The sequence below is a fragment of the Amblyomma mixtum genome, chromosome 6 (genome assembly GCF_055824585.1).
Source record: "Amblyomma mixtum isolate Tamu chromosome 6, ASM5582458v1, whole genome shotgun sequence".
NCBI lineage: Eukaryota > Metazoa > Arthropoda > Arachnida > Ixodida > Ixodidae > Amblyomma > Amblyomma mixtum.
The window spans coordinates 134,578,784-134,601,235 of record NC_143017.1 but is presented as its reverse complement, the minus strand read 5'-3'; the positions used below and the strand labels follow the sequence as shown (position 1 = coordinate 134,601,235).

The window sequence follows — 22,452 nt, the reverse complement described above, 5'->3', positions numbered from 1 at the left end:
GGCTTAGCGAAATTCTCTTTGCGAAGAAAAACCGGAGCGAGCTGGCGGCAGCGCGCGCGCCGTCCTTATCGGCGCGACAAAGCGGTGGCTGGATGGCCGCAGGGCGTTCGCTGTTGATGGCTTCGATGGAATAACGAAAGGCGGAATGCGTCCCCGCAGGGAGCCCGGATCGCTGCGGAACGTGACGTGGCCGCAGTTCACGAAAAGCGAGGGCGTCTATCTCAACATCGGCCCCGAACCAACGCTGTCCGGCAGATACAGGGAGGACGACTGCGACAAGGTGTCCCGGGCTGTCTTCAACTAATAAACGCGGGTCGCCCGCGTGCCTCTCCTGCCGGCGTCATTTTTAAAGCGAAAGCTTTACTACGCCATGTTCCGCGAGTTTCGCCGACTCCGTCGCGTTGACCTTCAGCGACCTTCAGCCGTTCCGGAGCTACGCGGGAGCTTCGAAAGCAAAGGCCCCCCCGAAGAGCAAACTGCCCCACTTGGTTAGTAGACACCTCAGTCGCGCTTTAAGCTTGGTGGCGGTAGTGACATGTGCGCTGCATGCGTTGGCATTGACAGTGTTGTGGCAGAAACGCGACACTGAAGCTATAGGCCTTCGGCGTTCATTGCGTTGACTGGCGTTGACGTTGACAACGTTCTGGACTCCGATGGTTTTGAGGAAAAGGGCGCACAACTGGCTTGATCCCTGGGTCAGTGGATGCCTCAATCGCGCTTTGAGGTTCGCGGCGATGGTGAGAGAAAAGTGGGCTGCATGCGTTAGCGCTGACAACGCTGTGGCAGACACGCGGCACTGCCGCAATAGGCCGCAGCACTCATTGGGTGAGCAAACTCTCGCGATCAACCATTAACTGCCACCTGACAGTGTGGCAGGGTAGGCGCGCTGCCTATCCAGTGTTCGGAACGCACTCAACGTTACCGACGCCAAGCCGCGTCTGTAGTTGCACGATACACCGCAGCTTTCGCTCTCTAACCAGGTTCAACAGTAGTTAAACCGCAGCTATTTTTTTTTATTTCAGAAATTTTTTCTGTAGAGCTTTTGTGCCACATTCACGCTCCCTTTTGCGTCCCCACAGCTCACCTGGACAACGATTAGCTCATAATAAAGGAACAGCGTTGAATGACGTGAGACGAAAATGGGCACAGGTCGAGCGCCGACTCCCAGCTAAGTTTTATTCGAAATAAATCGATTATACCACGTGTTCAAAAGGGAAGCCCGTTCGTAATTTAAAAAAAAAAAGGCTTTTTAGGCAAAAGTGTGGCTTTTGCGGCATAGCAATGCCAGTGTTGGCGGAAACCAGAAAACCTATGAATCCCGTTATTAGTAAGCTGGTTAAGTAAACCCTGATAGTTAACTTTTTAACCGCTAGAGTTCGGCGCCTTGTAATTAGAAATTCGTAGCTGGCTCTTACCAATAGCCATATCAGTTTTCGCAATTTCATAAACGTGATTTCCGATGGTGCTGTGGATCAGCGCATTTCTGGCGCAATTCGAAAATCCTGCCCACCGCTGCTCGCTGCTCTTGCTGCGCCAGCCGAGGCTTGGCAGAGAAGACCACGTGGTTCCTCGCCACGGAGGGTCGCTATTTGATGGACATCGCTGAGCGGGCACCGCTCGACTCTCGATTTTCAAATTATTCCAGAACTGTCAAAGTTTTTTTATCCACAGCAACGTCGGAAATACTGTTCTCGAAATTCTGAAACCTGATATGGCTATCAGTAAGAACCAGCTACCAATTTCTAATTGCAGCGAGGCGCCGCAATACCTATTAAGATCTTATCAAAAACTACCTATTAAGATCTAGTAAAGCGGAAGACTGGGATAGTTGGTCTGCCAAGATCTAGTTCTGGTGTCCGCCAACGCTGGTATTGTGCCGCAAGAGCCATGCTCTTACCTCCAAGACCCTCTGCTTAAAAATTAGTGGCGGGCCAGCCAGTGACACCCTATATAGGATCATGAGAATATCCGCCCTTCTCTACGGCAGGTGCTGCCGTCGGAGGACTTGGGTTGCTTGGGTTGGGTTGCGATCCAGGTTGCTCTTCGCGAGGAACCTCTCACGATCAGTTGAGCTGCGGCCTTACACAACTAGGGAATAGGCGAGCGGTTAATCAGTTCTCGAAAATGCTACTTTTACATACGTGAGTGCAAGAGAGGGATGGTGGATGCAGGCGTCTCAACTGCATGGTGACTATGGTGACTGTGGAAAAGGCATCTACCACCTCGCGTGTAGCTTTATCTTTATGGCCGAGAACTACCGTCACGAAAGGTTGATGTGCGCTAGTGCAGCTGCTTTCGAAGTTCTTTATGCAATAATTTCCTTGGAACGCTCAAGTAAACGCGTACTTACGAATTAAAAAGAGCGAAGGAGACTTTTAAGCTCCGCCTTAAGAATATTACGTGATAGCGTTAATGAGCGTTAATGAGCCCATATATGTGGAATTGGTCATTTTGAACTTTACATGTCCATGGGAGTCCTCATACCACTCCTTGTGCAACTGTGCAGCGGTCAAGGAATGCGCCACTGCCCTGCGATGATGGCAGGTGCTGCCACCGGTGGGGATTGTGCGATACAAGTTGCTCTACCCGAGCAACCTCTCGCGATCAACCATTAATTTAACTGCAACCTTCCAGGGTGGTTAGTTTGTTCCCAATCCGGTGGGCAGGTTGTGATGTCGCCCTCTCTAGAGGCGTGAATCAGCCAGCTCCTTCGGCGTCGCTTGCTACTTACCAAAAACAGTTTAACGCCAACTGATTAAGCAAAAATTTTGCTCCCTGAAATGCTTGGTGCACACACCACACTGTGCAATCGCTTTCTTGCCCGTCCTCAGTGCAATTAACCATGGTTCTTGAAGCGTCCTACCTTCCGAACGAACTGAAATCAGAGATTGCACCGGGCTCCATCGCGTGTTTGGCATTAGGGCTGTAATAAACCACCACGGTCGAACCAGTAACCTAATGGAAGATGCATAAATAACGGCAAAAACATGCAATGCAGAAATAATAGAGCTTCTTCGTTTCTGGAGCATGCAGTCCACAGACTTTTGTCACCGATTATACACCAGTTAACAAGACCGCTTCGTTCACCATCCGAAGTTTTGTTATTTTACGTGAGTGTATCGTGAAGCAGCTTGTATACACTGTTAAGCTAAAATGTGCCAGAGTTTTTCACATAGAGAGTGCCAGCGTGTCAAAGCTGGTACAAAGTAACCAGACATTTGCGATTCCAATCTACTTCTCTTTTCTTGGTCTTTGTGGCAGGCTGAAAATACACTTTGCCCTATGTTTCTTGTTCGTCAGCGATTGCGGGAACACGGCGTCCCTTCAGCCAATCACAAAAGAGGGGAAAAAAAATGTGACCGAAAAGGAATCGTCCGATTATGCAGGCCTAGTTGTAGCTTCCTTACCTCGACCATAGTTTAGTTAGAACAGAGTTACCGTTTGCAAAATGAACAGTCGCGCTTGGAATATGGGAGACGGAAGGCGTGCAAAGCATCTCTTCGAGATCTTACTTGCCCATTGTGATAGTGGCGTTCAATCATCCTCGCTTCGAACAAAATGCTTGTCGTGCCCCTCTATAATCCTTCTTCGCTTTTTTTTATTTTATGTCTCCCTATGAGTTATTTGTTCGATGTTGTCCCGCTGATTAAGCAGTTTCTACTGGAGACTCGTGCAAACGTTGAGGTCAACGCACATGCATGCGTACCGAGAACTGCAACAAGCAATCAACATATTTTATTCGACTGGAGCAATTGCACTCAGTCTTGGATAATCTCAGCTTTCGTGTGGGCACCACGCATGCCAATCGCCCTGTACAACAAACTAATGTCTAGTTTCATGCAGGGAATGCTAAGCTGTAAGAGGAGAACGCTTTTTTTTCGTTTCTGGGCGACCAAGTTTGTGTCACGTTCAAGGGCGTTGTCACATTTTCAACATCGGTGCCTGCCGTTAAGTATACAGCCTTTCTCAAAACTACGTGCGACGTATTTGACTGAAGCTTTCGCCGAGCTGTGTTGTAAAACTCACACGCGCTATCGTCTTGAAATTGGTGCAGTTTTACGTAAAACGTCCTGGCAACCTTCTTCATTCAACCTCGAAGCGAAGCAGCTTTAAAGAGCCCTTAGCTCACTACCGGGCTTCAGCTTTCAGACCGCACCAGTCCCGGAAGTTCCCATAAATCTTTCCCATCAACCTTTCTTCAAGGGTCAAAAACACACACTAATACGACGCGTTGAACGGTTTAAAGTTTCGAGTTGTGCGAGTAGTTGCGTTACCCTTTTTTGCACTCGATTGAATTGAACGGAAAAGTTCAAAAACTGCAGATCGCTTCAGCAGTAGTTGAAAACATTCATGGCAGGAACATTAGGTATGCCGATTTTCCAAAATGGCTAGATTTTGAAAGCAGTTTCGAAGTGGGCTCAGTTTGGGGATGCGCCAACTGGTACGCGCGTGCCTTGAGCGAAAGGCTGTACAATCGTCGGTCGCACTTCGTACCTCGTTCGTTTGGTTTCGATTCCAGCAAACAAATATAGACCACAACCGTCGGCGCTGCGTTCGCGAATTATATACAACACAAGCATACGCAGTTGACAGCGTTGCTTAAAGAGTCCACGCCTTAAGCCCGCGTCAAGCGTGCTTAAGCGGCTCGTGATGCGAGGCTCGCGGGGCACTGCGCTGAACGCGCCGGCGTTCTGCAGTGAACGGCGCCAAAGCGTCCTTCTGTCCGTCGCCAGTGGTGTGGCACAATGGTTCGCGGATCGCCGGTTTACGAGGCCCGCTCTTCTTGCCCCTGCGGAACACGCCAGGTGCCTTGTTTGTGGCCGTTTTCGGTCACCTGGCCACCGCGTTGTCCGGCGACAGCTTGATGTACCGCTCCCAGGCCTGGCAGTTGTCGGTGTGCGGCTCCCAGCCCACGGTGAAGTTCTTGGGCCTCAGGTTCAGGAGGAGCGGCCACTTCGGGGTGAATTTGGGCCACCGGTTTCCTCGGATCTTGGGCACCTTCCTGCGTTTTTGCCAGGGAAGGCAAACGAGAGAGACAGTGAATGCAGGTCTGGGTTTAAAGAATTATTGCTTCGCTTCAGGAACAAAATGTCCTGAAAGGGAAAGCTATAGACTGGGTTCAATTTGATACCCGCGCTTATGTTACGTACGTGCAGCCTTGATATAAGTTCTACGGGCCACAGAGTCTGATTCTGAGGCTTATAGTGGAGGGTACGACCCCCAGAAGGTGAAAAACTTTGGAGGGTGAGTAGGGTTCTAATCCTTAAAAGGAACTTAGGGGGCTGCTCAACCACAATATTAAAGAAGAAAATGTGATAGCATTTAAGTTGGTTGCTGTGGTGTTTACAACGACCGTCTAATGTTCTTGCAAATTACCCGCCATAACTCCGGCCAGAACCGGTTTAATTGCCCTTATGTGCTACGCGTTAGTCATCATCTTCTAGAATGTACGAGTGCCTTCCTTCATGCTATCGTATGTGATTAAACTAATCTCGCCCACTAATCCACCTTAATCCATCCAGTAATCCTAACTGATGCACTTTAGCTTTTTTTTTTTCTGGCGTGGGACTACTTCCAAATTTTCCGAGGTCCTTTAGAATTTTTGCGGTTGGCCAACTGCCAACTTTCAGGAGTCCTCATATTTTCAAATTTTACGCTAATGATGACGTCACGACCGTCCTGACCAATCAGGATATTTTGTGACAGAGAATCCGATTTTTTTTTTTTTTTTGACGACAACCTAAAGGCTATCGCATCAACACTTTGATCGCTTCTTAGGAGCCGTTAAGTACCCTATTGGATTACCCTATGTCCTGAAGGCTTTAACCTAGTGTATACGTCAACAAAGTGTGTGAAGAGCGTACAATGGTCGAGAACTTGAAAGACAGTGCTACAGCCGACACATTCGGATACGTTACGCATGTCCAATGATTATTCAGCCGAAATGCAAGCAGCACAAAACATATATGGACGCGGTAACAGGCAAAAGAGTATGATTGCGTATACTATAGTTACGCATGTCGGCTAATTAATGGGAGTAAAAGAGAGGGCGAATGGAGAACAGGTGGAATAATTTCCGACCTCCGCGATGGCACTAACGGACAAAAAAAAAATTAGGATAAATCAAATCTTTGCTCTGGATTCAGTTTGAGGTATTCGAGCTCTCAATAGCTGCAGTGCAAACGGCCGCAGTGATATCTGCCCAGAAGGAGTTGCCGACATTCGGAGCCCGCAGCAAAACGAATGCCACGCTGATACTAGAAGCACGCGCGCTCACGTGGTACCGTTTTGAGCAACGGCTGCTGTCGGCGTCCGAGCTCGCCGAGCACAATGTCATCAAGCTCTGTCCGATAGCCATCTCGACCACTTGTACGCCCGCCGACACGCGTCGTCGCTCGCGCAAAAGCTTACGCAAGAATCCAGTTCAGAGCTGAAAAGCGATTAAGACACGTAATCGGCAATGAGACGTGAGCGAATAAAGCGAGCACGATTATCAGAATAGGAGTCGCGGAATCAAAGGGCGTGGACGGGGGTTGCGTTGCACAAAGCTTTGCGACACATGAACTGGGCTCGGGTCACCGGGCGTGAAGAGCGAGCACGCGTTCCGCTCTGGTCGCCTCAGGCGCGGTGTGAGTCGCCAGCAGTCTTGCGTGCGCCTGTCGCGTGCTGCCGGTCGTGGCAAAGTAGAACGCACGCTATCAGAGAGCTTAGCGGTTTATGAAGGCGACGCGTATGCTTCAGGTGCTCTTCCACGCTAGGTTTTATTACTACGCAATATGCGTAGCGTGGAAAGCGAAACTATGCGGAATGCCGGGTGTGCTGGCGTGCGCACTTCACCTTTGCTTTTCGCTAAATTTGGGACGCTGTTGATCGAAACACGACGCTGAAGATGGCGAGGTCAGGCTAATAACAGGGCAGTTACAAAAATATCATGATATTACTTATAATAGCCACAATTAAATCCCTTTCGGGGGAAAGGAGTCTCTCATAACGACCTCCAATCGACCCTACATGACGGAAGCCAACAGTTTCCGAAACCAAGGAGCATTGGGAAGTCTTTCTTCTTATTATTAATTTGTGGTGTTAATCAATAGGAGATTAATACGGTAGTTATTTTTAAGATGACTGCTTAGAAAGCGCAAGAAAAAATCGACCCTGGTTTTTGTAAGCCGCCGATTCCCTGATTCCATCGAGTTTCCTCGTTCCGTTGCTTGACATATTATCATGCTGGCCTTGACAGCTTTTTCGCTCCCTTGGTCACTCAGTTATAACTGATTACGTTCTGGCAGTTAGAAGATTATACCCAAAACCCAAATTTTTCCCACTTATTTGGAATCAAAACTGATAAATTCACAGCTTTTCTCGAATCCGAGCCGCTGTTTCTCTGCGTATGTAAAGGTTACAGTTAGCATTTTGTTTTGCCATTGCATGATGTGTTTATGTGGAGGTTACATACACGCAGAAAGAGGCTGTGTAGGTGAAGGTTGTTTGACCACTGCATGATGTCTGCACAGCTTTCAGTTTTCGCTTACCTTCAGATTTCGTCCCGATACGTTGTAACCGTGGGTCACAACCATTAAAACGAATTTTGAATTGTGTGGGCGCGAAAGATCACATGGACATCAATTACATGATGTGTTAGCAATGCGATACCATTTGAAGCTGTTCATGCCTTCACATCGATATTTGTGCCATTCTTTCACGGTTGTGTTTACGGACCCCTGCACGTCTGTCTGCGCACAATCAGACAACTCTTCAGGTCGTCTAGCTGGTGGATAGATATTTCCCTGAAGCTCTGTACAGGTGGCGACACGGACGCAGTGAAGTTACATCGAAACTTATAGCTGTTATTTCCGGTCTGGTGACGTCATTTCCTTCCAGCGAAAGGGCGTATTTTGTTAGCGGCAACATGTTTTTTCCCTGAAAAGCTTGCAATGCTATCGCATTAAAACTAATTTTTTTTAGGCGTGCTTAGAGTACGCGCACCAAGAAATTGACTCTCACTCTCAGCGCGTTGCCAACTCTAAAAAGACAGTATTTTAAACCGGCTCCTTGTGCGTGTAGTTCAGAACACGATAGAAATTGTTCGTTTTGAGCACATTCTTTCAAGCTCTATTCCTCCATTGGCTCTGTGCATCCTAAAACGATTTATTGAACAAGACTTCAGACATCTGCGGTTCCTTGCCACCCGTGAAGTCTGCCCGATAAACTAACTTCGCGAATGGTTAGTGGATGCGACTGGTAGTCGACGTTAAAATTTTGCTCGTTTCTCGTGCCTTTCCGTGATGTTATCGGCATCTGCTAGCCACTGCGAGCTGTGGACCTCGAGAGGCAGGTCGCCCTGTTCTTCAGGACCCAGGCCGAGGCTGTATCGAGATGGCTACTGGACTAGGATGCTCTCCTACGGAGCACACCTTTGTCACTTTCTTTTCTTGGATAAAAGCTATTCTATCTCTCCCAAAAGTCGGCCATAGAAGGCAGATATATATTGTAAGCACAGTGTGCGACCTCCTTCACCTGTACATATCCACCATCATCTTGCGACCTTCGTCTTCATCTGTAGATACATGGGTTCATCATCATCGCTTATCTTCGTCTTCGGAGGAGTGGCCGCCAATATTGCGAGTGCGAGTAAAGCTTGCTCCGTCCTGTCTTACAATATATAGAAGTCAGATGAACGAAGCCTAGAGAAAAAGATTCCTCTGAAGCTATGGGGATTAACAACTCCGGCGAGGAGCAGTTTTTTCCCCCTACAAGCGTGCTCTCAGGCGTAGCTGAGTATGTCTAGAAATAGGGTAAGGGGTGTATGTAGCCGACTTCACGAGTCAACCCCAGTCAACCCCGCACCCCTGCCAGCTGGCGCGCAAGTCCTCGTCCACAGGGCGCGCGCCGGAGTGGCCTACACTGCCGACACTGCTGCTAAGTGGAGAAGCCACACTGTCAAGGGAGAGCGACTCTCTGATGCGCATCATTAAGCCTCGCAATTACAAGTGTCCTGTTCTACACGAGACTCATGCCCGAGGCCGACAATCTATAACCTTTTATGGGAGTGTGCCGGACTACAACGAATCTGCGCCCAGCACATTCCGGCAGATATTCGCTGCCTACAGGTTTGGATTATGACATGGAACACATTCCTATCTTTGTGGGCCTTTGTGACCTCCCTCTAAACTTCCTTTCCCAATAACTAGGCCACTGAGCTATCTGACTTAAAATAAAAAGTTTTCATCGAGCAATATACTTAAGTTATACGAAGAAATATAGTTCAGTTTTATAAAGCAGTGATCGCGCTCCGAATCCTGCGCTATTTTATGACAGCGTTTCAAGAGTAATGTGAAAAAAAGTGTCCATGATACGTTCCTGCCACGTGGTGCATAAAATTTATTTAATCGGTGTCCGTGTAGCGTTTATTATCCGTACAGCATATGTTACTCATCGATCATTTTATTGATTACATGCCGTCCGAATTTATAACAGCTATTGGGAAGCTCTAATACACCTCTAGGTTTTCTGTTTGCTTGCTCGAAGGTGATTAACATAAGCAGCATCATTATCACCATCACCCTATGTTCGTTCACTGCAGTACAGAGGCCTCCGGCATATTCCTCCAAATAACCCTGTCTTGCGCCAGCTGGGGCTACTTTATCCCCATAAACTTCCTGATCTCATCGCCCACCTGATTTTCTGCCTTCCCCTGCTATGCCTGCCTTCTCTTGGAATAGACTCCGTTACCCAAAGAGACCATCGGCTATCCTGCCTTGGTATTGCATGCCTTACCAATGTCGATTTCTTTTTTATTTTTATTCTGACTACGATATCATTAACTTGCGTTTGTTCCCTGACCCGCTCTGCTCTCTTCCTGTCTCTAAACCTGCACCCCTATAATTTTGCTTCAGAATGTATTTGCTTCTAATCATGAGGGCGAGCTGTCAAACGCTAGGGTGTTCGTAGTTCCTGTCCTAGTGCTTCTGCCGCTTCCGCGCTGTCCTTTCATAGCGTTTTCTGCTGTGAAACATTCGTCTGCCCTGAAGCGGTGAGGACGGGCTATTCCCTAATGAGGATAGTGACAGCAAAGAGGTTATATCGTGAGTGATGAACTCACTGCTAGCGCCACCTACCATTCACAGCAGCCCCCGAAGCCAAGCCTAGTGCAGTCCAGTGTCGTGCAGTCGTGCTGTGCGTGTAGGCATGCTTGTTGAGCGTGGGCAGCTTTCGCGCACAGTGGGGCGCCGTGCCTCGTTAATAAAGTTATTCATATCATTACGTTAGCCTTAATCAAAGCCGTGCGCCTCGCCCAGCCTCCGCCTAGCCTTTCCTCAGCCTTGAACCCTCTCCAATGCCCTCACAATATAGAACTATATAACCTCCTTCGGTGACATGCACCCATTAGCAATGCCACCCGTTTCCGCATCCGCTCTCTTTTTGGGTGCGAACAAGGCAGTCTCTTTCATTGAAGTCTCTAGAAACCAAACTTATTGGAGCGCCTCCCTGTCCTTATGACATCTGCTAAGCTAATTTACGGTTATTTACACAAACCTTATGCCCCGACAGGGGAGGCCAGGAACCAAGTTTTTGCGGTGATCATTTTCCCCGGTTATTTCGTCTCGCTATCTTTGGCCGCCACGGCTTGTAACGCAAGGGATATCGTGCTGTGTGTATCACTGGGTGTGGTATAAAATGCGAGGCTGACCAGTGACGGAGAAGCTAAGCATCACCACCATTATCATCATTGTGGGGATGACATATGCCGGCTCTGGTATCAAATGAGATGCTGACCAATGTTTTCACAAAATAATGTCCTGTGTGTCATGACCCTAACGCAGAAACAAGTGGAAAAGCGATGAAATAGGACCTCCGCTACTTAATGAAACCAAACCGCCTCTCCCGACAAGCTCACTGAAGCTGGTAGCAGTTACATGGAAAAGAAGGCTGAAAAACTGCCGAAAAAATAAAATATTTTTGTGCAGCTCATATATTGGGCAATTCAGCAAACTTCACCTGTGCATGTTACTTTGTAGCTGCGTATACGTAGGTGAGTATGCGTAGCTACTCACCATACTCCATACTACGCATACTCACCTATGTATACGCTCTCTGATCGTTTATCACGAGTATCCGCTGTGATACAGTGGAAGAAAAAAAGAAGACGTGACCACACTTGCAATTGTTGGCGCTTCCAAGGATGTCAATACCCTCCTCAACAGGATAGGCATTGCGCAGATGCAGTAACCTTCGAGTCGTATAATTCTTCGCCGGAATTACTGAACCCCACCGGTTCCAAGCAATTTTTTTTTTTCAGTGTGAATCGTTGGTATGAATTCCGCGTATCGAACACCGGAATGCAACTGGAAAAAGTCCATTATTTTTCGAATGACAGAAGAAGGAAAAGTGCAGATTATATTGCATTGAACTGATGTGTTTACCGAAAACTTAATGAAACCATTAACCATTTTGCTACCCATAAGTTTCTTTTCCAATTCATTTCTCGCCACTGTGCAGCCGCTCGGTGGACGCAGGCTCTCAATCTTCACTCTTTTCGCTGCACAGAATTACGAATCGAGCGCGCCCCTCGTTGGCAGCCTGCCAGTCAGCGCGTAATGAGCTTTTCTTTTCGGAGGCGACGTCGGTCGAAGGAAAATTAAGTTTGATAGGCCTCGGGCACCGAGCACTACTCGTTTGCATTAAAAACTGACGAAGTACTTCCTCATTCCAGACCCACCCACCGCTAGCCAGCGGCTGCTGAATATTCAACCTCCCGCTGAGCAGCGCCTGATACTCATGCACAGTCGAACCAAATGTTTCCATCGACGCCTGTAACGCTGTCAAGCGGAGTGTTGCGCAAACGACCACCAGTGACAGGAGTCAAACCGCCCGAGGCGCGCTCGGCTGGCTAAATCCCACGTCTCGTGACAGCGCCTCTGGTGTGTGTTCGTTTGTTCTGACGACGAGAGAGGTATATGTCACGTGTACACGCGCGCCGGTTAATCTGTCATCGGCTAGTATGCACAAAGAAGGAGGTAACAGACGTAGCTGCCGAATACAAATGGCTAGCGGATGCATACTTGCAAGGAAAGAAAACATCCAAGTAAAATACAAAACGCCGCGGTCGCTACAAGCGTTGCTATCGTTGAAATGCAGTAGTCAAAACTGGTGTTTCATCGTTAAAATAGTATACTAATGCGCTTGTTATGGCTTCGTGCCCTTCATGTCCGTCTAACTCTCTGAACTTACGCCTAATAGGACACTCTTCGCATAAAAAAAAAGTGGAAACACTTGTTCTTTCGGCTTCCTGCGAACACGTTCAGGATTTTCGCGCTATCTCTTCCTCTGTGCTTGCAGTATGCAGACCCAACGGTCCCACGACCAACATGCGATGCGCAGGGAGCTCGCTTTTTGGCGATGTCTACAGCCGAACAAGTGTGGTAGCGCTCTGTTCGAGACATTACGGGGCAGAAGAGCCACTGACTGCGACTGAAATAGCCATGCGAATTATATCCCTAACACAATGCGCTAATTTTATAACCGGCTCCTCCACGCTTGAATTCCTCGCAGGTGTTCTTCCTCATCCACATTTCTAGTTTCCTCGTCACTCCATGAAATGTCCTGTTTTCATTTTCTCGTGTACGGCAGTCACGAAGTCGCGCTACGAAGTACGGAGCTGCTACCCGGGCATTTAACACCTCCTTTGCACATCGTTCTATCTCTTAATTTGGGTAACAACACAAAGATAAAATTCGAAGGGACACCTGATTCCATTATTTGTTGGCAATGTGATAGCAGCATTAGCAACTGTTGTTGCCTTTACCAAAAGTGACATCACTTCCGGTCTGGCGACTTCACTTCCCTCCAGACTGTGTTACAGCGTGAACGCTCCGGTCTGATGACGTCACTCCCTTCCGGCCAGTCGGAATGCTTCGTTATGAGGACGTCACTTCCCTCTGGCCATTCGGAAAGCTTCAGTTTGATGACGTCACTTCCCTCCAGCCATAGGAAGAATTTTACGACGACGACGCATTTGCATCCATAGAGCTTCTAATTCTAACGCATTAAACAGCTGCAAAACATACAGCAGCTGGTGACGGCGTCACTATGCGGGTCATCTAGGCTTATGTCGTGTTAATTGTGCCCGGTATAGAATGAAGCTCACGAAGGCGTAAATAAGCTGCGGGAATAGCCGTTTTACCAGCCTCGTAATGCGTCCTTCGGCTGACGAGACGTCTATTTCCTTTCCGCACCACTCAGCTTCGGCAAAGCGACGGGTGCTGCGGGCTCCGCGGTAGGCCGCTTCGCTGTGTACGGTGGCGGTCGGTGGTGTTGAATGCCGAGTGTCAGAAGCGGCGAGGCGTGCCCGTTCAAGGTTGCCGAGCCCCTCATTTTTTGGAGCGTGGAGAGATATTTCCTCTTTGCATCTCCGCGTGCGAGCACGCGTAAGCAATCTCCTCCGAATAAGAAGGTCGAAATTCACCCTGCGAGGTAACCGTTGCTGCTGGCTCGCGCAGAGTGCATACGTTACGCCTGGCCTAGAATTCCGCGCGAAATTTGCATTCGCGTTCGAGTGCGCGGGCGCGAAATACGCTTTTTGCGAGCCGTTGTGTAGCGTGCTACGGTATGGAGGTCGTGACTCCAGGGAGGCAACAGCTGTAGGAGCCCTGAGATATGCGTCAGAAGCCGTAAAATGCCCGATCAAGGCGATAGTGTAAGAGTTACTGTGTGGGCTGTACGGGCCGCGCAACGTTTAAGCAACCGAAACTCTTATTCGTGCCCCCTTCGGACTGCTCGGTTTCTCCATTTGCTCGTGTCGCATTCCGGAAGCTTTCGAAATTTTGCATTCAGGTGTGCCCGTTTAACGATATTTCGCTTTGGACTCCGAATCTAAACAGATGGCCGTACTCTGAATGGCTATTTGTTGCATCAGAGCTTTTCAAATCACGCTGGTACGTTTTGATGTAGATAAAAAGTACTCTACCGATAAAGTATATGGTAGAGAGATGGCAGGCAGGTGGTTTATTGAAACACACTAAGTGAGCTAAGGAAAGAAAATCCTCGGATGCTTGCCAACGTTTCGACAAGGACATTGCCAATCGAGAGACCTAAGCCATAGCTGAAACCGCTAAGTCAGAGGCAAAGCCTTTCAGTAGTGGCTCCAACAGGGTACCTTGAGCGGCGCGCAGAGATGCGATAGTTGCACTTACCCCTTCCTGGCGAACGTTGTCCATATCTGGATGAGCTTCGAGCTGAACTCCAGTTCTTCGACGGTCGACATGTGCATGTCCCTGAACAGGGTGCCGAAGACGAAGAAGAACTCGTCAAAGTGTGCCACTCCTAGCCAGTCTTCCCACCAGCTGAACGAAGGCCGGTGGTCGAAGTAGTACATGTACACAGTGCTGTTCCTGGCTGCCAGGCTCTCGGCGAAGTAGTTCACGGGGCACTGGAACAGGAAGTCTCCGATGGCGTCGCCGGCGGCTGCCAGCGCTCCTCGGCCGTCTTCAGGTCTGACGTCGCGCAGGTAATGCGAGGTGACTTCACGCGGACTTTCACCGAGCACGTGGTGGAAAAGAAGAATGAGGTAGAAGCCCACTTCGTCTCGGGTAAGCAATCGTGGATCCTCTTGCCGCAGCACCTGGGATTACGAAAAGGAGTAGAGTTATAAAGCAGCACAGTTATGATATAGAACAGATTGCGGGAGCACTTGCACAATACCGCGGCGGAAAGCAGTTAGCGGATCGTTCATAGATCATGGAGTTCCCGAAAACGTTCGCCCCTAATCAAGGTTCGTGACCAGCTCACAAATGTCTGTACTTCCTTCATGATATAGCTTTGTTCGATAAATAACGGACAGCTCTAACGTGCCAGCAGCATTAAGAACACGGTCCTTGATTTGTTGATGCCAGCCCTTGCTTCGTTCCCACTATCAGGTCCTGTATAGTGTGTACAGTTAGGGTAATGGTTTAAACAGTTGGTTTAAACAGTTGTAATAGGGTTTAAAAATTCTCACTTCGTTCACAATACTACAACCCCTGAAACCGGGATAACAGCCGAACTTGCAGCATTTGTCAAAAATGAGCAGCCTACGGGGTTAGCTTCCGGGCCAACCTTTGCATCGCCAGCGTTGACAGTCGGAGAACTCCCACCCTCATCTCTCCAGATTAGTACACCTGGGGCTTCTAGAGAGCCCCTCTGCATGGCTACGAAGAACACCCCTGGGCTGTACATTTTTCTCACAAAGTCTGTAGCATCACGCGACCACCCGATAAAGCTTGGTCACTCTGTAATGACGCATCGTAAACTGAGAATATAAAATGTATTGCCGAGCAGGTCACTGAAGAACCTGGCAAGCATTCTCTTAATAGGAATATTTATAAATTTAACTTGTGTAATAACTTCTCTGCTATTTCATTTAGTCTGTTGGTGATCTGGTGGACAAAATAGACCACATTTTCAGCCATCATGCCGCAGCGGCAGCAGTTCACAAAACCCTGGTAAGATGTATCAAATACGTGAAGTATTCGAGAAGGCTTCGGCATTACGAGAATATGCACGGTCATTCTCCACGGAAGCTGCTATCCAATGGCTGTGTTTTTACTGTGGCAGTGGAGAGAGATTATTCACTGACCTTGACCATGAAATAGTTGACGAATGGGCTTCCCTCGTTCGTGTTGGTCCCGATGAGGACCTCCACATCAGCAATCTGGCCCCGCTCGATGAGAACGCGCGGATCGTCAGGAAGGAAATCGTCCCCGTGTGAAGGGAAGTAGCTGGCCGGGTTGAGTATGTTGAGCTCCCTGTTGGCCGCCATCAGAGCCGAAGCGTTCGCCCAGCGCAGACAGTCCAGCACGTGGTGCCTGTGGCTGGACAGGGTCACATTCTCGTTGCCGCATCCCACAGCGTCCGCCAGCTGCTGGACGCGCTCCGCTCCTGCTTTGAGGCTCGCCGGTTGTAGGAGGTACGGGCTGCCGCTCTGGAGGATGGCCCGCTTGAACAGCCCGCGGCTGAGCGGCGACAGCATGTGGAAACCGACGGACATGGCTCCGGCACTCTGGCCCATGATGGTCACCGACTCGGGGCGGCCGCCGAAGTGCGCTATGTTGTCCCGCACCCACCTCAACGCGGCCAGCTGGTCCAGAAGGCCCATGTTTCCAGGCGCATCTGGATGGCCCGCGCTCAGAAAGCCGAATACACCCAGCCTATAGTTTGGTACCACGACCACCACGTCCCCGAGGGCCGCCAGCTGAGTACCGTCGTAGAAGAAGTAACTGTTCCCTCCGGTGTCGAAGCCTCCGCCGTGAAAAAAAACCATCACACTCTTTGGTCCACAGCGTTCGATGGTGTTGCAGTGTAGCGCGGGTGTCCACACGTTCAGGTAGAGGCAGTCTTCGGTGCTGTTGGAGGCATCGATGGTGATTCGCTTGGTGACGAACGTGTCGTATTGCAGACAGGGGAAGGGCATCTGGACCGCGTTGTAAATGCCCTCCCAAGGCTTCGGGGGCATGGGTTTCCGGAAGCGAAGGTCTCGCAGGGGAGGCTCGGCAAAGGGTATGCCCAGGAATGTATCGATGGGCTTGTTGAAGAACACGTTCGTGCGTCCCATGACGTAGCCCGACCTGGTGAACACCACCGGATCGTCCTTGCGGCGAATGCTTTCCGCGCGCTGAACTAGCAGCGCGCCGAGCGTCGCCCAAAGGAGAGCCGCAGAGATGGCATTCCTCTGTAGCGGAAGGTAGAGAGTAAGAGAAATAAAAGGACACGTTTAATAGCGGGAAGTCCTTTGCACGACGCGCGCTTCGCCGGCGGAAGAAAGCAATAAAAATAGTCTCGGCAGCAGAGAACAGGCGAGCCGCACACGTTGACGCGTGCTTTTACTACGAAACGTGAGGAAGTGGTGAGCGCAGGAGACAGCGGCCTGACGTCCTTGTGCGCTTTCACCCTCGTTGCCTGATTCTCGTTGGTTGTGCGACAGATGAAGAGAGTGCTTTGAGCGGCGGGCTTTCACAGCTGCAGCGTGCTCAGTGAAGTGCAAGACATTTCATTTTTGAAAGGCTCAACTAAACGAGGCTACGATACAGTTCTTGGTGACCTTAACCTATTTATGTCGCCTGTGGTACGCTTCTCTTTTAGTTTTTCCGTTTTTATCGCGCTGTTGCTTTTACGACTTCGTCCTATAACGATATTGCGGCCCTTAAGGTGCTGAACTATAAAAATATAGAAACAAAAAGGCACTAAGGTAGTAGCTCCGCTCATGACACGACTTTATTGAGGAGCTAATCATGTGGCTGTGTCTGACAAATATTTAAACACGATTATGCTGAAACTCTACGTTACTTTTATCCCCGAAAAAAACGTGATAACTGGTTTACAAAATCAAAGAAAGTCCGTTCTCCTTAACCATCTCAGGTAGCCCAGTAAAAAGAAATAAATTACTTAAGGAATGCCTGAGGGCACGCCGGCTTGAGTGATGACGAAGTCTGAAGTTCTGAAATACGCAGTGCGTTCTAGCCCTAGGTCTTTTGAAAATTAATGTAATAATCTAAGTGCCATGTTTAGAAACAAAAAATTAGGGTACTTTCTTGCGATATTGCGCCCTTTTTGTGGCATTCGCTGAGCGTGGCTCCACAAATTTTCGGCACTGCGCAAGGCTTCACCAGCGCACAGTTCCCGCGAGTTTTATACATTGAGCGTATGTAATCAGAGCGCAGTTGCCGTCCGATACGATTCCAAAAGAGTGAGGCCCTAGCGTACGTATCTGTTATATACCTAGTGCTGGCAATATGACCATTCGGCAAGTTTTGCATAAACACTCAAATGTTACTGACATGGCGACTTATCTCTTTCCGACATCGCATGCCAAGAGCACAAATAAGTCTACCACATCTTTGGGAGTTAATGACTGGAGGACTCGGTCCTAGGCTCCGTCTCCTTCTTTCTTATCAGATGACGTCAGATTTCTCAGCCTTTGCTCCCCAGTATGCCACTCTTGCGAATTGAGTAACGGTTAATGCGTCTGTGGATTAGGTCTCGTCAGCAAGTGCTGAAAGTAGGTTCGTTCTCCGCTGAAGAACGACCACCGGAGCTCCTTTTGGAAAGCGCTTTAGGTGTAAGGACAAAGTGCAGAGGGGTGGGGGTTGATTAGCTTGCATACCAAGTCAAAGTTGGAATATGCTTTGGGTGGAATTGGCTCTGTCCCCAGCTCAAAGCCAATTCTTCATGGGTTTTTCGTGCTGCTCACGTTTCGCGCATTGTGGACCGACCTTGCATCTTAGTGAGACCCGCCTGGTTATGAATCATGCGCATGTGAACGCGCCTGCGTAGAATGTCTTTTTTTGTTTCGCTGTTTTGGGCGGCCAATTAACGAATGATCTTGCAAGAGGACAAAATACTAGAAAAGGCGGTATACGAGTATTTCTTGTGAAATAGCTTTACCGCTACACAGGAGAAAGTTCACTACACGCAGCTTATATCTAGTGCATATGTTTAAATAAGCTGGTCTGTGCCTTTAAAACAGTCCGGCTAAGTTATTAACATTTAGCCAACATTAATGCTGGATTGTGAAAACTGAAGGTGACATTAAGAAAGGCAGGCTCCACTGTGTCCTTTCCAGCGGAGAATCGGTACTCAGAAACTGGCTCAACGGTAGCCAGAACGGCGCTGTGCATTTGTCGTTACCGCACGAGGTCACGTGTCCTTCATGGGCTTACCTTCAGTTAGTTCATAACTTAGCCAGTAGCACCACTCCGCAGTGCCTTTGGTAGAGCATCCGCCTCGCATTTCGGGTGGTGCTAGGTTCGATCCCCAGTGCCGCCGGGTACCCATCATTTTTCTATGCGTGCAAGATTTCCTTCGTCCCGGTGCTTGGCTTTTCTGGGGTGAAATGCTTGGGAAAGGGGTTCTGGACCAAACCGTTGTTTGACGGCGGAACAAATCCCGGGCGCATTCTTCGTCTTGCTTAGGCTGTGAGCCCTAAGCATGATTCAGGAGACATCTTTACTTTTCTATGGGAACTTGCAATCACAGTGTTAGGAGAGTTTTTTAATAGAAACGAATAGAAATGGAAGAAAGCTGTAGTAGTGCAAATTTAGTGGGCGAGTGCCAGTAGTAAATTGAGCCAATAAAGTTCCCGGCATCATCCCTTCTCTATCTGCCTTCCCCAGCACCTGAAGTACTAATGCAAGCAAGATCCAACACTATTTTCTCATCTCAGTAACTTCGTATAACTCAAAAGCGCACTCTGTAAAGACGCAAAACCACATCAGCATTTTGCTACGTTGCGCAAACTACGTTATTTGCTTTCGGCCTATATTGGAGCAACGTATATCGAAATCATATCTTGTTAATAACAGCTGCAGCCTCGTTTCAGTGCCGTGGAAGTTTTCCGTCTAGACTTACCTCCCCTCGGCGAAGGCTATCCCTGGTAGGCACACAAAAAACATGGATTGTGGAGGGAAAGCGAAGTAAACGATTAGCTCAACGCGAGAACTGCGGCCTTCTGCGTCACTTTTTCGAGCTTTTGACGGCTACTCTTCCTTATCAACCCCGTCGTCTTATCTTTCAGCGTAATCTCGACGCTTTCAAGGTTCTCAACGTCACGGAGAAATAAACACAGCGCAGGGGTTTTCGGAACAACTGGCCAACTTTCTGCGAAGCAGAATGGCTTTTGCGGTGGTGCATAAACGCCCCCATAAAGAGAAACACAAAAAAAGAAAGATACCAGAGGGGAGTACTGATACGAAAGAGCATTGCCAGAGAAGGACTTACCACGAACAGTCCCATAGTTATCCTCTCTTTCGATGCCAGCATCCAATGAACAACCTCTTTCACTGCCACAGAGGGACACACAGGGACATCAGTTTCCTCCCATTCTGGGCTCTTGTTGTGAATGCTGTTCGCGCTGAGGATTGACGCAGCTCGAGGACAACACACAGCTGTCGAGCAGAAAACGCACGTCGTGAAGGCACCGCGACGGTTAGTCGCTCTAGGGCGTCACAGCCTCAGAGGGTACGCGCGTCTGCTGGACGGCGATGCAATTGGTGAAGCCGTCGTCGCTCCGAAGAACCCTGATAATTGTTGTGGACGTCGAAGGCGTTAATGCCGGCGGACAAGAAGATGAAGTGGGCGCTGTCTCACGCACAAGCACACACACAGGGGGGCGCGTTGGCGAGCTTGGCAGCAGGCCGCTGGTGACGCGGGCGGAAGGGTTTGTACTAGACAGCCCAGGATATTAGCCGGGCGGCGTCTCCGGAGGAACCGCAGGAAGCACGCGTGCGGTTCGGCCGGTGCGGCCAGGGAGAGTGAAAGGCCAACGCCGCTGCTGCGGGCATCCGCGGGCGGGCACCCCTCCCCTTCCCACTCCTACTACACGCACTCTCCCTGCGAAGACACGGTGGCCGCCGCCGGAGACGGCGAGGGTGGACCACGCGCCTTCGTTCCGTATCGTGCCGCGAAAGCGAACAAGCCAGGAAGGAACTTGCGCCCGTTTTGCACCCCCTGCCGCCGGCGCGCGGAGGATCCGCGGCGTGCAATCACGGTTAGCGGGTCACTGTTGCTGCCTTCCCTCCTGCTCCCGCTCCCGGAGCGCCGTCGGCGTGATGATGGCACGGGACGCGTGTCGCGGTTGCCGGCTCGGCGGCTGTGGCTCCCGACGTTCCGGGCGCCTCCGCGCCGATTCGCTTCGCCTGACGCCACGCCGCCGACCGCGAACGCGTCCTCCCGGGTGTGCTGGGCCATACCGTTCCTCGCCCTAAAGAAAGCACGCAGGGCTATTGGGGCCCGCTTGTGGATGCGCCACGCGTGTCTTGTTGCTTTGTTTACTTCGGAGTGGGGTAGATTCCCCCATTTGTCCTAAGCTCGCCCGCTCCCTCGCCGGCCTCGGGGCACGGTGCGCGAAAGGCAGTTACGTATAGATGGCTGAGCTGCAACGTGTTGCGAAATTGAGGAAAGATGCGGAGGGGGCGCGCTCCTTCAATATACCACGTCAGCGATGGAAATAACAGTTGCCTTGTGACGTCATGAGTACTGTTTCGATGTGTGTGACGGACAGTTTCTTTGGGCCGGCCGGTGATTGCCAATAGCTTATATCGTAGCAATTTTTAGTGAAGTGGAAGTTAATGTGTTCAGGGGGCTCTCAAAGTGGGGTATATTTCAATTAAGGGAGTAATTAATCATCATCCACCTGAGTGCATGGCTACAAACGAACAACCTATCTTTGCGGCGAATTGCGTTCTGGAGGAACAGCGGGAAAAAAAGCGCATTTACTCCATCACTGGGAGAGCAAAAAATGTCAATCACGTCTTTGCGGGCGCTATGCATGCACTTAATCGATTCAAATATCGGCAACAGCTGCATGGCGTTGGCAATTTTACGACCGTAATAAAACACGACGTATTTTTTTATTCTCCAGCTAGAACAAAGGGCAAAGCTCAACAGAAGCGAACATATAAGTCTGCAGCTTCTCCTTGTGAGAGAAGTGAAGTGGCTTTGCATGGTCAATTCTAACAGCCGAAAATGTCAGCTGAAACTGACTTGAGTCTTTTTCTTTCAGAAGTCTGATGCCGCTGCACGAATGGATCAAGGGCGGGCCTTGCAACGCATTCTCTGTAGCATTTAGAAAACTCCTGAGAAGGACAGCACTAACCGGCTTCTAGAGCTGTTAGGAGCCAGTGCCTTTCCAGCTTAAAGCTTTGTGTTGTTAGCACTTAATAAGCGCCCCTTAGGAGTCAACTTTTAGAAAACAAGAAGTTGTGGTAGTGTTCGTGCTTCTTCAGTCCGCAAAAAGACAATGAGTACGGTTCAAGTAGGGTCAGAAAGGTTGACTACAGCTATCGTTACGTAGTACATAGTATAGTAGATACGTGAACAGAGTACAAGGCCGATTACGAGAACGTTTCGCCGCTTTGTTTTGTCAGGGCAGGTTGACCCATTTTACGCAGCATATTCTCCTCTGTAGCGAGGAGGCGGATGGCTCTGAGGCTTTTTTTGTCTTTTTCTTTTTACTCGAGGCTTCCAAAAAGAGGGCTCGAGGCCGCAGTACAGAGTGATGCATGGGACACAGTGAATGGCTCTACACTCTAAACAAGAATATGCCTGTATGAGAAAAAAGGGAGTAATGTATCCTCTAGCGCACTCCCCTTTTTATAAAACGGAGTGGTCTAAAGGACAACTTACTCCCTTTTTACTCTTACTCTTTTACTCTTACTCCCTGTGTCTTCTAGCGCACTCATTTCTATAAAAGGGAGTGGGCTAGAGGAGAGCTTACAACCCTTTTACTCTTACTCTTTTACTCTTACTCCTTGTAAAGGGAGTGGGCTAGAGGAGAGCTTACTCCCTCTTTACTACTTTGTGTTTGGAGTGTATTTTTGAGCCCTAGCCGCCAAGAAAACCGGCCTACACTCTGCCATTCTGTCTGGCTCTGCACAACACGACCAGGTGGCGTCCGACCCATAACCCTCCTCCCCCCTTCCT

At 49.4% G+C, this 22,452-nt stretch overlaps 2 protein-coding genes across 2 annotated transcripts in view; one reads left to right on the top strand and one right to left on the bottom strand.

The window, feature by feature from the left end:
- The window catches only part of LOC149340460 (acetylcholinesterase-like), a 147,239-nt gene extending 146,822 nt beyond the window's left edge, over positions 1-417 (top strand). Inside the window, exon 4 of the mRNA XM_089551262.1 lies at positions 160-417. Coding sequence (XP_089407388.1) covers positions 160-304 — 145 coding nt within the window. The 3' untranslated portion in view covers positions 305-417. The remainder of the gene's footprint in view (positions 1-159) is intronic.
- Positions 418-3,230: 2,813 nt separating this feature from the next.
- Positions 3,231-20,314, bottom strand: LOC149340459 (acetylcholinesterase-1-like). The gene is made up of 4 exons (XM_089551257.1): positions 19,750-20,314; positions 15,614-16,705; positions 14,193-14,620; positions 3,231-5,002 (listed from the first exon to the last, which is right to left on the bottom strand). The coding sequence occupies exons 1-4, from the start codon at positions 19,789-19,791 to the stop codon at positions 4,831-4,833; spliced, it is 1,734 nt and encodes a 577-aa protein (XP_089407383.1). The 5' UTR covers positions 19,792-20,314; the 3' UTR covers positions 3,231-4,830.
- Positions 20,315-22,452: the final 2,138 nt, after the last annotated feature.

Bases quoted from the DNA above. Each gene is read 5' to 3' on its own strand.
- LOC149340459 (XM_089551257.1), bottom strand. From the start codon at position 19,791: ATGCTGGCATCGAAAGAGAGGATAACTATGGGACTGTTCGTG. The intron at 16,706-19,749 runs GTAAGTCCTTCT...CTTCCGCTACAG, and splicing joins TAACTATGGGACTGTTCGTG to AGGAATGCCATCTCTGCGGC. The intron at 5,003-14,192 runs GTAAGTGCAACT...GCAAAAACGCAG, and splicing joins ACAACGTTCGCCAGGAAGGG to GAAGGTGCCCAAGATCCGAG.